General features: G+C 45.3%; 1 protein-coding gene and 1 long non-coding RNA gene across 7 annotated transcripts; one reads left to right on the forward strand and one right to left on the reverse strand.

Annotated features, from left to right (window-relative positions):
• Window positions 1–29: 29 nt before the first annotated feature.
• Window positions 30–12,121, reverse strand: LOC149306487 (transcription factor MafK). Of its 6 annotated transcripts, XM_089539544.1 has the most exons (4): window positions 12,044–12,121; window positions 8,133–8,212; window positions 5,815–6,292; window positions 30–208 (listed from the first exon to the last, which is right to left on the reverse strand). In XM_089539544.1, the coding sequence occupies exons 1-3, from the start codon at window positions 12,111–12,113 to the stop codon at window positions 5,858–5,860; spliced, it is 585 nt and encodes a 194-aa protein (XP_089395670.1). In that variant the 5' UTR covers window positions 12,114–12,121; the 3' UTR covers window positions 30–208; window positions 5,815–5,857. The 6 variants fall into 6 exon arrangements, with proteins under 6 accessions (XP_089395670.1, XP_089395667.1, XP_089395672.1 ...); XM_089539541.1 differs by lacking the exon at window positions 30–208 and having other exon boundaries at window positions 210–6,292; XM_089539546.1 differs by lacking the exons at window positions 30–208; window positions 12,044–12,121 and adding an exon at window positions 10,324–10,554 and having other exon boundaries at window positions 210–6,292.
• Window positions 12,122–12,126: 5 nt separating this feature from the next.
• On the forward strand, window positions 12,127–14,457 carry LOC149306488 (uncharacterized). The gene is made up of 2 exons (XR_016282434.1): window positions 12,127–12,217; window positions 14,176–14,457. It is a non-coding gene; the product is annotated as an uncharacterized LOC149306488 (long non-coding RNA).
• The last annotated feature ends 61 nt before the right edge of the window (window positions 14,458–14,518 follow it).

The following is a 14,518-nucleotide window of genomic DNA, read 5'->3' on the forward strand; positions in this document are numbered from 1 at the left end:
ACATTTTGAATTATTTATAAATGCTTTTTCTAATAAAATAAAAAACCCACTGCTGTCTTGGGACTGTCAAGTTATTTTTGGAGTAGTTCCTGTAGGGAACTCATTTGATTCTAGGGCTTCCATCTTATTTCCTGAACAGATGATGCTACGGAAAGAGCATTGCGAAGGACCCGAGCTCCGAACGCACAGATCACAGACCAGGTCAGATCTGAAACCAGAAAAACGCTTTATTGGAAAGGTACAAAAAAAAGGTCATTGCAGCTTAAAATCTACAGCAATAAATTAACATTGTGTTGTTGGGGTTTTTTTTGTCAAAGGAAGGGGGAAAGGAGGTTGGACACGCACACAGTGTATACGCCTTACGGAAACAGGCACTCACATTACTTGATATATCAATAATTTATTTCGTAATAAAAAAAAGCAGCACAAAAATAAATACTGAAATGAACTGAAATTGAGTAAACCACAGAGGATAGAATGGACAAGTGATTAAAAGGAACACAAACACCAGCAAACTTCCGTTTCTTTTTAAACAGAGGGAGGGAAGCATTCAGATCTATCGCCAGCGGAAAACCCTCCAAGTCAGTGAAGCATTTGGGGAGAGGGTTGTCCTTTTCTGAGCTCTGGACATATCGTGAATCTGGCTTTCCTTTGCATTTTCTCTACTAAATAAGCCCATCCTGACTGCTTTGGGTGTTTTTCAGCATCTTCACCAGACATCCTGCACAGCAAGCCTATACGATCCAGCCTAGTTAGCTGTCAAATGTCCGCTGGCTATCCAGGACTGTTTCTAATTTGCCAGATCATCTGCCCCTTTTTGACATATTAGGAAGGAAAGCAGATACAAAAGACAGAAAGCTCAATGCCACTGAAAAGATAAAACCATGATAACCCAACCGGCAAGCCGTGTGAACTGTGTGTGCAACACAGAGCGCATTAGGGTAAAAGCATGTGCCCTCCCATAAACTACTGGATTCTAAACCTCTATTTAAAAAATTGGAATGGGGAAAGCAACATTACAGTCCACAAAAAGTGCAAAGATGAGTTTGTTGTGAGACTGACCTGACCCACAGGATACAATCCAGATGGGCTGTTCTGTTGGAAAATTAGCTAAAATGAACTGGAGTTAGGTGCAAGTTCTGCCTCGTGAAGGTCAAAGCGCATGGATCTTCTTTGCAGATAAAGCAAAATTCAGGATCCCCAGACGGGGAAACAAACCTCAAGGGCAGGGTGAGACCTGGGGAACAAGGTGGCAGCAAAATGTAGAAAGGGGCATTGTGCAGCCTGGGACCCTCATGTTACAAATGTACACTTGGTCTGGGGTGGGGTAGGAAAGAGGTGCTGCATGAACATGCACCTCAAATCCTGCACATGACAGAGGTGGTGGTTTACACACATGGGGTGCATGTGATTTCCCCTACACCAATGCTTTCTGTGTACAGTTTGAGCAAGGTTCCCTACAGCAGAAGGTACAAGTGCAAGGAAGAAAGGCGAGAAGAAGACACATTCCTTACTCAGCTTATTTCAGATTGTTTTATGGCACAGACAACTTGGCTCTTTGGGAAGTCCCCTTCTTGGGAGGACAGTACTTCAAGTGGATGCCACTGGCTTCTTCCCCCTGGCGTCAAAACATACCATCCTTCCACCAACAGCTATGTGGCCCTTTGATTCCTCTGGGGTGGCCAGAGAAAACAAAACAACTCTTCTGCTTCCCACTCCTCCCACATTTCTTGCCAGAGAAGGGTGTTTGGTGTGATTTTAAAAAAATAAGAACATTAACAATACCTCTCTCTCTCTCTCTCTCTCTCTCTCTCACGCACACACACACACACACACACCATGTAACTTACAAAAAATCTGTACGATAAAACGTATATAATTATGCATTTATTTTATATATTTTGTATCTATATATATCTATATATATCTGTATCTATAAGTGTGTCTCAAATATTTCCACATGGTCCTTAAAACTGATATCCAATATGGATTACCTACCATGACTATGGTATCAACAGCTTTAATTATGTTTTAGGCCTCTTGCTTCTGATCAAATTGCAAAGGCACACATTCCCATTTCTTTGCTGTGGAGGGAAGAGGGGACTATCCTTTACCCAACAGAAGCTACTCTCGGTTCTCAAGTTAACTGCAGAGACTAGATCTAGTTCACTCTCAAGGATGGTTCTAACCCTCATTCATCCTACCACAGCATTGGCCAAATTGTGGCACAAACCTACCCCTACACCTTTCTGCCCCAAGCAGCCTTACTAGCAATGGCAACTTCCATTGATCTCTACGTCTTCTTACCACATCCATCCAGATATGTATGGCAGTGTAAAGGAACATGGAGGCTGCACCATTGACAGCCACTGGGAAAGAAGGTAAGTGTGGTAAGGGAAAGAAGGCAGAGAGCCTCAGAAGTTGGCTTTGAACAACTACCCAGCAGTAAAGACAGCACGATACAGCTGCCAAAAGGTAAAACAGGATCTGTGTATACAAACTCCAGGGGTGAAACTCAATCTCTAACAGCCAGAAGCAGCAATTTAATGCAATTACAGTTGTCAGAGTGTCTCCCATCTGCTTTGCTTTTAAATTACTTAGCCTCACCTCTGGTCCACATATTACAAATGATGGAGGATAAAACTGCTTTAAAAATGCTGTAATTCTGCAAGGAAGTGCCCCTCAAAAATGCTATCTTTCTTTTCTCATTTCAACAGAAAGTGTCACAGAACTAACACAATAGACAAGAAAACTCTTGACTTGCACATCAATGTGACTTCAGGGTGACAAGCTAGACACTAACTGGATACAGGCTTTGGAAAACAACTCACTGCTGGGCACATGTGGAAGAGGGCCCCATAATGTCTGGACTGAGTGGGAAGACCAGTTCTTTCTTCCCTAGATGTCTCTGCTTTCATAGTCATTTCCATTCTAGCCTTCCCCAACTGAGACCCCTCCAAATGTGTGATACTGTTACTCCCATCACATGTGATGGGAATGGCAGTTTCACACATCTGGATGACTTCATGTTGACATGGCTGTTCCAGCCTTTTCTTGTCAACATGATGAAACCAACAACAATTCTACCCTATTTTGCTTTCAGGGTTTGGTGGAGACTGGTTTCTGCTTGAGAAAGAGTCATGGGGCACCAGCTGGAAGGAAGGGAAGAGATATACATTAATATCCAGACATCCTTAAACCCACACTGGCCATTCCTATGGTTTTATTATTTTTTTTGAAGCTCCAACAGTGCAAGGGTTGTAACCCCTTTTCTCTCAAGAAGCTTGCAGAGGTCCCAGGATTTCCCCAAATACATCTAAGAGCTAATATTAATAATATATAGTATCTTCCCCCATCCCTTTTCTTCCTCAGCTTTTGCTGAGGGAGTCAAAAGCAGCATAGGTAAACAGAGAACATTAAGTTGCGTTTCAGAAATTATACAAGGCCAGGGGAGAAAGGCAATACCTCTCTAAAATTGTGACTTGGTGATAAACCATCAAACAATACCCTGGGATGAATAAGCAAGAGATGCACAGGTAGCTACGCTGGTAGAAGTTGTACTGTGTACAACCATCCAACCATCACAACTTTTGAGACCTTCAGTGCTTCCCTCTTCCCAAATGCAATTTATATTGGTCCAGTTGTTCTTTCAAATTATCAAGACTAGAATACTTGTGGAAGAGAGCCACACCATTATATGCTGCAAGTTGGGAGCTGGGTATCTGAATGCTCTGTCACATAAAATACTCCTCACCTTCTAAGTTGGCCTTTTTTCTAACATGCTTATTCAAAACGTGTGTGGAAGAAGGGGCACAGTGTCCTATGTGAGGAAGCATTCAAAATATTCTCAATCCAACCCCTCAGAAGGGGTGTCCCTCAGTGCTTTGTCTGACTGGTTTTTACTCCAAGTCACAGAGTTCTCCTCTTTTATCTGCGAACCTCAAGGATTATACCTTAGACAATACAGTGCTGAAGAATAAAGATTACAAAAGAGTAAAACATGAAAAAAAATTACTCACTGAGATTACAGTAGCCACACTGGTGGGGGGATTCTGGGAAACATAATCCAAAAAGTAACTTTTCTAAGAGCTGAGAAACAAAATCCTTCTTTTGCCTCACAGGCAGATCCATCCTAAATCAACTCACACAACATCCTCCTTTTCCATTATCTGTTCTCTATTTAATCAAATTAAACCTTTGTTTTTTCCTCCTTCCTCCACTTATTGGAACAGATCTCCTGTCAGGAACTTCGACCGACAAACTCTCTTTGGCCACTTCTCTCCATCCCCAATATGGCCCCTGCCCCCCCCCAAAAAAAATTTGCTTTCTCTCTCCTCCACAAAAACACCCTTATCTGGCCCAGGCAAACTCAAGACCCATGGCCACCCATCCTTTCTCCAGCATGTAGATTCACACAGGGACATAGCCAAGGGCGGGGTTCTTGGGGTCCGGACCCCCCCCCTTCTGTTAGATAAAATGAATGGTGCGTGCTGCTGCGCCGCAACACCCAAGCCCCATTATAATGGTGGCACTTAGTCTGGACCCCCCCCCCCCTTCCCAAAATCCTGGCTACGTCCCTGATTCACAGCCTAGTCTATCCAACCTGTCCTCCAAATGCCACCTTTTCCCATGCTGCTGATCAGCTCCGATTCATTTTCTCAGAACCACAAAACACATTTGCAACCCAACTTGTACTGTCTCGAGAAATGCCAGCTTTTTACTAGGAGTATCTCCTAGAACTCACTTCCCCACTTCTGAGGCCCAGACACCACATCTGTTGAATGAGAATGCTTTCTGTTTCACTGCTCATTCAACTTCACCATCTATTGTGTTGAAGAGTGAGCTATCATGGAGCCAGAAAGATTACAAACAAGGCTATGAGTCAAACTCTCATTTGTATTTGTAGCTCACTTTCAGCATGTCTACGATTTGCACGATCTTTAGCATGCTTTGTTAGAAAATACCTTCTCACAGCACTGATGTCGACTATGACAATTCCTCTCCTATTACTTCTCCTCCTACTCAGGCCCATTAACCACTTCCCATACGCTTCTTAATCGTTTCCCATTTTAACTTCTCTGCAGCATTGTAGAACCTGGATTTTAAAAGGTGCTGTTATGGGAGTATATTGTTGGAAGAAACAAGACTACATTAAGAATAGATACCCAATTCACAAGTACAACACAGTGAAGCAACTAATGGATGATGTTTGCATTGTAGATGTTCCACTTTGCTAGGCCAGATGGCAAAGGTGGTCAGAGAGAGAGAACAATCCCATCGGCTTGTAACCCTTGTCACCCACAAGGGCTTTTCATAACTGGAGAACCAGGCCTCTAACTTTGAACATTCGGATGAACCCTCAATACAAGCTGCTTCAGAAACAAACCTTTGATCACCCACCCTGTGGTAGTTACAATGACAGCCATGATGCGACAATACTCAATTATTTTCCTGGAGGGAGGAGGATGCTGTTTTTCATCCATCCACCCATTCACTGCACCTGATGATTCTGCCAAGTTATCTATTTCTGGGTGGCCCTGTTTCATTCCAAAGCATTCCAGAGGGCATCCTGGTGTCTTCTCTCAACTGGGGAGCTGCCTAGGAGGCTCTGAGGAGTAGCTGAGCAAGACCCTTCCTGCAACCTGTCATACTTGGTATGCAATTCCTATTTCAGCCGCAAGAGGCTCACAAAACTTGAGGTGAACAGCAGAGCAGCCAGTTTAGTTTTCCCTTTGAAAAGTCCACTTTGTGGCTCTAGAAAAGACTGGCTGCTAATCTGGAAGGCAGGCTATGAAGTGGCAGGCAGGATCTCACCCTCTCTTTCCCAAAGGCTTGCAAGTTCTCCCCACCCTGGACACTAGGACGCTGCTGAAAATGGCACCGAACTGGAAGAGATTTCTGCCGACTTCACAATGGTGATGACGCTGGTGGTGGCAACTTTGGTTGGGGTGATAGGCCCCCGGGCAACCGTGCGGGCAAAGGTCTGCAGTGCTTCATACTTGGAGCGGAGGGCATCGAGCTCTAGCTTCATGCTGCTGTTCTCCCGGGCGAGTTTCTCCACCTCCTGTTGCAGCTCAACCCGTTGCCTCTCCAGCTCTTCCTTCTGAGTCACGCGCTTGATACGACAGCTGGCGGCGTAGCCCCGGTTCTTGAGCGTGCGCCGTCGCTGCTTCAGGCGGATGACCTCCTCTTTCGTCAGACCCCTCAAGTGCTGGTTCAACTCCCGCACAGACATGGACACGAGTTCATCGTCGCTGAGCACGGGGGCGTTCTCTCCTGACTCCTCCTTGACCTATGGACACCAGTGTCACAAAAGGTATTATGAGAGGTGTAAACTGCGATGTGATAGTCTTGCCATCCTATTTCGCTCTCCTTCATACGTTGGTAACTTTCAGGTACCTAGTCTACTGGGCTTTGCCTGATGAAGAGCTGCTCTTGAATACTCTCTAGCAATTCCCATTAATCACTTGTTTTGGCGCTTGCTTTTTAATCAAGACCAGCCGAGAACCAGTTTTTTGACCAGTCGTTTCACTGTAGTTTCACTGTGAAAAGTTACAGTGATTCAAAAATTGCCTAATTTATTCATAATTATTCATAATTAGCACAAGTAGCAAAAAAGCTTATGATGAATATCTCTTCCTCTCCCTGCTTTCTATGTTTGTTTGTTGTTGTTTTTAAATTACTTGACCATGATGCTGGAGTATTTGAACAATATTTCACTGGCGATTCCAAACTAACCTTTTTTTGACTGGTGAAGAGCCAGTCCTAATCCTACTGCAAGTTTACATTGGCCTGATCACACTGGAAGTAATGTCATGCTTTCATAGGTCTATTACTTGGCCATTTTACTTTCCAAAGCAGTGTTAGGCCACCTGAGGGATCGGAAATAGTGGAGTGGTCTGTTCCTTCCTCTCCAGAAGTTACATCAAACTCAGGATGTTATACCGAAGGGACCTCCCATGTCTTTTTTCCCCAAGCAAAGGAAAGGGAAATGCTTCAAATGATTATGCAGGGAAATTTTGACCGTATCAGGACATTCAGGAAATCTGTTATCAGACCTGAACTATGAAACCGTTTTACATAGAATCAGACTGTAAGTCCACAAAGACAGAGCTGATTGCTTCAATTGTCACTTCTCATGTATATGAGTCAGAGGAACATCCACACTACAACCTCAAATACTTTTAATTAAAGATGCAGGGGTTTAACCTGGGAGTTTCTGCATGCCAGAAATGTTCTCTATCCATCACACTATGAATCTTGTTCAGTGAAGGTAATACAAATTTTCCTACAAGATTGAATATACTTTATAAAACTGTAGCTTAGTTGAAGTCTCCAGATAGAATGCTTTCCCAATCTATCTTCAAGTCATAAATGTTTTAGTGTAATTTAATTTATTTGGTTTAAATGATTTTTGAAAGTGCCAAACTATTTTCTGAAGACAAAGAGCAGCAAAACACACCAGTTCCTCCATACAAGATGTTAGAAGAATGCCAAAGAAGGGGATATGTCAGAAAAACTACTGCTATGAGAACAGAGCGTTTTAACAGAGAGCATTTTTTAAAAAGGCAGTTCATACATCACCTCCAAGTCTGTCTAATCCAGCCTTGTATTTAAGAATGAGTCCAGTAGCTGGAAGTAACCAGGAAACCCATGGAGGTAAATGATTGGACAGGTTGGCAGGTGAGTGGCTATTCACTCCTCCAGCGGAGTAGGAGTAAGATTTTCCTCTTCTTCACCAGCCACTGCTAGATGCTACTGCTTTTTCACCAGCCTGAGAAGTCATCCTCCATTCATTTGCCTAATCCTTTACTCTATTTATGGTACTTGTGCAGCCAAAGCACCGCCACCCGCAGAGCAGAGAAAGATTATCAGTATACTGCTGATGTTTGCAGAAGTACAACCCTTCCCCATAACCAAATCTAAAGGTAGTAGTGGAAGTAGGATAAGGACTGCTTGTGCTTGGTGGGTATAGGATGCTAACTGACTGACTGATTGTGGGACAGAGAATCTAAATGAAAGGAAAATGAAATGCAGTGGCTGGCGTCCTGAACAGGAGTCCTCCACAATACAGCATTTTGTTGCAGGGTTCACTTGTTGCTCCTCAAGACATTCTAGCATTACCACCTTACCTTTAATGCTTTGTTCGGCTTTGGATTAGTCGTCATAACCTGGGCACCGTCTCCTGGACAGAACTGCTCAGAAATTGCAACTGCAGGGGGAAAGATGAAATGAGAGGCAACAAGTTAAGCCTATCACACAGATTTAGAAAAACAGTCCAGCAAAGACATTAAAATAGTACATTCTCCCAATCTGCATACTCCATTTACACTCAAAGATCATCACTTATCCTTTCTACTTAAAGCCATTTAACTTCATCCATCCTTTTCTTTTTCTTTCCCTCAATTCTTTCCCCATCCTTTTAAATGTGCATTCATTGCTGGGATCTCATAATTGCCAACCACTCAGTCCAAAAATGAGTAAGCAGAGATTCCAGCATAGTTTAGGACACGGTGACCTCAAGATATGTTGGATTACAACTTCCCCCACCTCCAGCCTGCAGAACAGTATGTGGAGCCTGTTGCTCACAGGCCAATGATTTTATCCTGGGTCCTTACCCAGGCATTCCTTGTCCTTGGTCATTTGTTCAGCTGTCCCAGACATGCCTGTTTTGGACACATTTGCCATAAACTGGAAGCAGGTATTTCAGACTGTTACTACAACAACTACTACTACCTCCTCTCCTTCATCAAAGCAAGCAGGGACAAGTAGGTCCAAGAATTTGCATGCAGATATTCATTTTCCCTTCGTCCAACTGAGCAAAAAGGTGTGTTCCATTTCTTTGTTTGCACTGGGTTGCAAATCACAGCAAATGACTGCATCTGCAAAATCCCAAATCATCTTAAGTAGTAGCAGGGCCAGTTGCTATACTCAGTGCAGAAGAAAGAAACCAGATTATACATATGAATGAATGCCTGACAAAGCTACCTCATGTTGATTCAGGCCTCTGGTTTGTCTAGCTCAGTACAGTTCATATTAAATGGCAGATTCTCTCTAAGCCTTTTAGGCAATGGTCTTGCCTCATTCCTACTACCAGTTTGTTTTAAGGAGAGCTGCCAGGGATGGAGCCCAAGTACTTACATCTGCAAAGCACATCCTCTGAACTACTGGCCTTCCCACTGAAATAACTGACCTCAAAGGAAATCTGCATGATTTTTCAGTGGTTAAGCACAGCAAATTCAGAGCGCACAAGAGGACCAGAAGCAAAACTGGTTTAACCCATACCTAGTAAAATATCAGAGGGGGAAAGAGAGAATGTAAGAAGGAGAGAAACAGTAAAAGTTGAATGTTGTTTTTTTCACATTTTCCCATATTAATACAAAGTTGCTTGGCAAGAGTCGCATCTATCAACCCTACCACCAGGGTCTTGTAAGGCAACATCATTCTACCCTATTTTACCAGTCATCCAGGCAAGCTCATTGTTCCTGGGTTTGAAAATGTCTTGAGGACAACCTCATCCCTCCACACAGACACTGATCCCAGCCCTGCTTTAACAGACAGGATCCCAATTGAGTTCCTTTCGTCAAAATATTCTGTAAACCCTGACATTCCTATCTCCCGGTATCAGCAGATGTATCTAGCTGCCTCTTTTTTCTTTTAGCTCTTGACTGTCCCCCCCCCCCCCCAAGATACATACAAGCATGATCTCAACCACTTGTACCAATTTATATAAACACCAGAAATCTGGAAATGGGGTTCTGATAAAGGCCGCCAAACAAAATTGAAGGGCAATAGCCCCCCTATTTCTTCAGCGACCCAGACAATGGTTCAAACTCTTCGGGGGGGAAAGTGAATGGATCTTGACTGTTCCGAAGCCCACCTGTAACCCACCCGTTTCAAGCAGCAATTCCTTTTACAGAAGGCCGACCGACATCACATAAATCACAAGACGAGAATGAAGGGAAAGGGGAAGAGAGGAGGGAGGATGAACAGGTTGCAAAGAAGGATGAAAGACTTTCTCACTTGGCAGGGTTTTCTCACAGCCTAAGAGACGCTCTCTTCCCTTCTGCCCAGCAATGTAGAGATGTGGCACAACAACAGTGCCTCCCCCTGTCCCCAAATCTCTCTGCTGAGGACAGCTGCCCTTCCCTCTCACCTCAGGTCCTCTTTCCCTAAAAAAATAAAGCCTACTCCCTTTCCACCGGCACAAAAGAGACAGTCTGCCTGTCTAGACTTCAGTGGAGAGCCTTCGCACCTACATCACGCACGGCGATGAGTGCGCATCACGCACTTGGAGGGGCTGTCAGAGAGCCGCGTACCTACCACCAAAGAAGAGGGCAATGCAGCTGTGACATCACAGCGCCTTCTTTCCCCTTGCCAGCCAGCCAACCAGCCAGCCAGCCTGGGCCGCACCAGAGGGCTGTCTAATGCCCAAGAAGCGTGGGATCCTAGGGCAGGCTGCGGCTCTGGACCGATGCGACGGTCAGGACTGTCTGGCTGGAGATTCTCCTCCACGTCTCTCCCTTAAGACTTCGACCATGAAGAAAGCAATATATTTATACATTTATATATCTATGTCTCCATCGTGTCACACATTCTAATCATTCATAAAAAAGGGGAGGGGGGAGGAGATACCCAGCCAAAGCATCCCAAGCATGATTCCCTTCTGATAGTTGCCATGGTGACCTTGGGAAAGTAGCCAACCCTGAGACGGTAGCCATGGAAACAAGAGAAGCCCAAAAGCAAATGACTCCCGGGGTCATTGCTGTGCAAAGACGTTGGGAGGACGGACGGAGAGTCAACAAACTCATTCATTTCAAGGCGCTCCTTTGGAGGAGGGAAGAGAAGGGGGCAAAGGGGGAGAGAGCATCGTCTGCAACGGAAGAGTGTCCTTGTCTGGGTTTCTTCTCCTTTGACTGGTGTAAAATCAACGTGAGATGAGAGAGTCAGGAGGCGGTGATGCTGGTTTTGCTTTGGAAGTCGGGGACACAAATCTCTGGTAGCCACTGGCCTCCTGGGGCCCATGGAGGTCCATCTTCACCTCCACAGGTTACTCCTCCATTGTGGCCATGCCCCTTCTTTAAAGCAACAGGCAAAAAGAACGAAGCAAAAGAAAGGCACCTCTGAAGGCATGTGGAGTTCATTCCACTTCCCAAATAAGCAGCGCCTGGGGGAGTTACTTTTTTGGGTTGCAAACTCTCGGAATCTGAATTCTGGGAGTTTGTAGTCTTATAAAACATAATTCGTCCCAAGCCCTGCTGCCAAGCGGTTACAGCTTCTGCCCAGATGTGAAGAAACAGGAGAGCTTCCTCTGAGAGTCTGGCTGACATCTCTCCTTTTTTTAAACAACTGAGGACAGAGTTGCCTATTTCTGCTTAATATTTAAAGCTTGCAGATGTGTTAAGAACGTCTTTCACGCACATGGATACTACACTTGACTGTGTCTGCTGGCTTCTATGAAAACTAGAGCAAAGAAGTGGGACAGAGAGAGCTCTCTGGAAAAACGACAGCCAAGGTGTAAAGAAAAGCAAATATATCTATATCTAGATAGATAGATATATAGCTCAATGTAATGGGACTAAGGTTGGAAGTTGATCTATATGTTCCACACAGGGCAAGTAGGAGAATTATTATTTAACTCTGCAGCACCCTCGGTTTAACTCAGCAGTTCTCTCTATGCGTGGAGGGGAGACAGAAATGGCAAGAGAAGTTTGTGAGCAAACGCAGCATCCATTTCATGTCAGGAAGCGGGCCAAGAGGGTTAAGCCAAGGGCAATATGGCAAAGAAGGGTCTGAAGAAGGAGAAGAGCCAGGCAGCACTGTGTAGATATGCCAGGAGGGAGTCTCAGGCCTCAGGACTTGCCAAGGCGGAGCCGATCTGGAAAGCAGGCAGCTTTGTGGGGCAGCTCCGGTGGTGCAAAGTCAAGCCAGAGGCGTCAAGTCAGGCGCTCAAGTCACAAGCAAGCTGCACAGCGGAGAAATAAGATAAGGCAGGGTGGGGCCCTGAAGCACTTAAGCCAGCAGCGATGGGCGGCAGCATTACCTTGGATTTGCAGAGCCCTTCCGAGGAGGCCCTCGCTCATGCCTTTCAAGCTCTCCTCTCCCACCCGCATGACTGGACTTTGGCCGGACACCTTGGACGCCTCCACGCCAGCAGCTCCCCTGCAGAAGGCAGAAATGTGAGGCCACCGGAGGAGAAGAGAAAGGAGGGGGAAAGGTGATGTGGGCCTCTCTTTCTCCAGGAACCTTTCTGGTAGTGGGAAAAGAGTCAAGGAAGCAGAGAGGAATGTGGCCTGAAGGAAGCAGGTTGCAGTTCCCCTTGTGTGTGTACACACACATACAGGGAGACAGCGAGAGCATGCCTTAGGCCATGCATCCCTTCAGTGCCATAGCTATGTAATGAGTCACCAGCTGTTTACAGAGCTGGAGAAAGCTCACATTCCCACAGAACCAGAAACACATCCACCTCCTCCTCCTCCTCCTCCTCCTCTGTCTTCTCCGCCTTCCCTCCTACCCCTTTCCAGCCCAATCCCTACAAGGCGAGGGACACACTGGAGTCTCCCCGTTCTTGGCAGAGTTGGGCCAGAAAAGGGAAGTCAAAGAAATAAAAAACCAACACCGCCAGGGAGTGGAGGGGAAAAGGCTGGCCACATCCCACCGCCAGACACAAAAAGCCTTTGATCCCGGACCAGGAAATCTTCAAAGCACTAAACCTTCCCCACCCACCGACTGATGGAAAGGCTGACTGAGCATCCTCCGAGGTGGAAGGTGCAAGATCCAGAAACAGCAAGTGCTGACATTGGAATTCTAGGGATTGTACCTTTGTGGGACACTCAGTCTTCTCTGTCAGAGAGCTCTGGTGCCCCGACTACAAATCCCAGAATTCCATAGCACTGCGCCATGGCAGTTAAGGTGGTGTCAGACTGGGTTATTTCTGCAGTGTGGATGCAGTCAAAGTTTCATTTCCCCTTAGGCAAAAGTGCACTGGAAATAGATGGGACTTCCTTGCACCCAAAACTACTCACCCACAGGTCTCCCTCTTTGCAGCTCCAAAATTTAGACCTTCAATGGCCACACTGCACATCTCCAAAAATTGCCATTCTCATTCTGTCCCTTCACGCAATGAGAATCCTGGTTGAATCAAACAGGACATGTGCAAAGGGAGGAAGCAGGCACAACAGTCCAATTGTTCCTGCTTCCCACTTCCTGAAAACTAGCCAGGATTCAGCACTCAGTCATATTTACCAACCTGGACATAGCAAGAAGCTGTGCTCGAGGACTGAATCTTGGCTTGTTTGGCTGCTCACATGAAGGGAGCTGTGAAGGGGCTATATGGAGACGCTCACCACTCAAGCCAGGTCTGCCATCTCAGCATGGCAGGCCAACACAAGCACAGCAAAATGGGTCAGCCTATTTACCTGGGGTACTCTTCTCCCTCAAAGTGTTGAAGCAAAGTTTGGTGGCCTGGCAGATGGTAGGCTGGCACACTTAGCAATTAAATGTGCATCGTTCTTTAGAAGCCCTTTTCTGGCATATATAATCTGGCACTGCGTTGAGTACCTATAAATCTGTTTGGCCATCCAGACCTCTCTCCCACGCTTGGGTCAACGTGTCAATCCACATGTGTGCTCTGATCGCAAGTGCTGGCGCTACAAACGCCAACCGTCCTCATCTCTGCTGCAACGATTGCCTCATCCTGCTTGGGAAATGGATTCAAAATTTGCCAAGGCACACTCCCTTGTCCGTGAAGAAGATAGAAAACTTCTTCAGTCTGCCCACTAGCTGCTCATACAGCATTCTGCATCTCATCTTGCAGAACTTCCTTTAGAAATAAAAACGTAGGACTTAAAAGAAGAGCTTGGAAAAGTTACATTTTGGGACCACAACTCCAAGAATACCCAAAGTTCAACCAGGGCTGTGAACTCCAAACCCAAAACCTGGATGGGGGCCAGGGACACATCGGGGGAGGAACCTGGCAAACTCTAAGTAGACTGTTTAGGTGCACAGAGTACTATACATCAGTTGGCATAACCTACAGACATATGGCATGTAAAGACTGGATAAACTAAGTCTGGCAAATTATGAAGCTCATAAAGCAAGCTCGCAATATATTTCATGCTGCCCTCGTCAACATTTCTTGCTAACTAATTTCCTTTCTTCTCTCTCCTTAAGCAGTAGCTGGGCACGGATCTACCCTCTCCATTCATATCTCTTCCTGCTCTTTATTATTTGCAAAACTCATCTCTAAAAGGCCGAGACGCCAGAGCTTTATTCAATGCATGGGACTCCTGTAGCTGTTGCCAAAAACCGAACATTTTCAAGCCCTGTCCTACTTGCCTGAAAACTTAAAAAGCAAAGAAGAGAATAGCTGGAACTGCTGACCTTACAGATTACTGCTGCTTTTGAGACTTTTTCCTTACTTCATTATTCCAGCCCATTAAATCTTTCTACAAAGCCTCTCTGAGATTAGCACATTTGTCTTGGTTGATTCAATCTGTTCCAAAAGCCTCTGTAAATA

The sequence above is a fragment of the Sceloporus occidentalis genome, unplaced genomic scaffold, assembly GCF_023333645.1.
Source record: "Sceloporus occidentalis isolate IW3139 unplaced genomic scaffold, rSceOcc1.0.p SCAF_10, whole genome shotgun sequence".
Classification (NCBI taxonomy): Eukaryota; Metazoa; Chordata; class Lepidosauria; order Squamata; family Phrynosomatidae; genus Sceloporus; species Sceloporus occidentalis.

What these genes read in the sequence shown, in the direction of transcription:
- LOC149306487 (XM_089539544.1), bottom strand. Translation starts at nt 12,113, where the DNA reads ATGCGGGTGGGAGAGGAGAGCTTGAAAGGCATGAGCGAGGGCCTCCTC. An exon ending in AAGGGCTCTGCAAATCCAAG is followed by an intron (nt 8,213 to 12,043) that starts GTAATGCTGCCG and finishes TTCCCCCTGCAG; the next exon opens with TTGCAATTTCTGAGCAGTTC. An exon ending in AGCCGAACAAAGCATTAAAG is followed by an intron (nt 6,293 to 8,132) that starts GTAAGGTGGTAA and finishes TGGTGTCCATAG; the next exon opens with GTCAAGGAGGAGTCAGGAGA.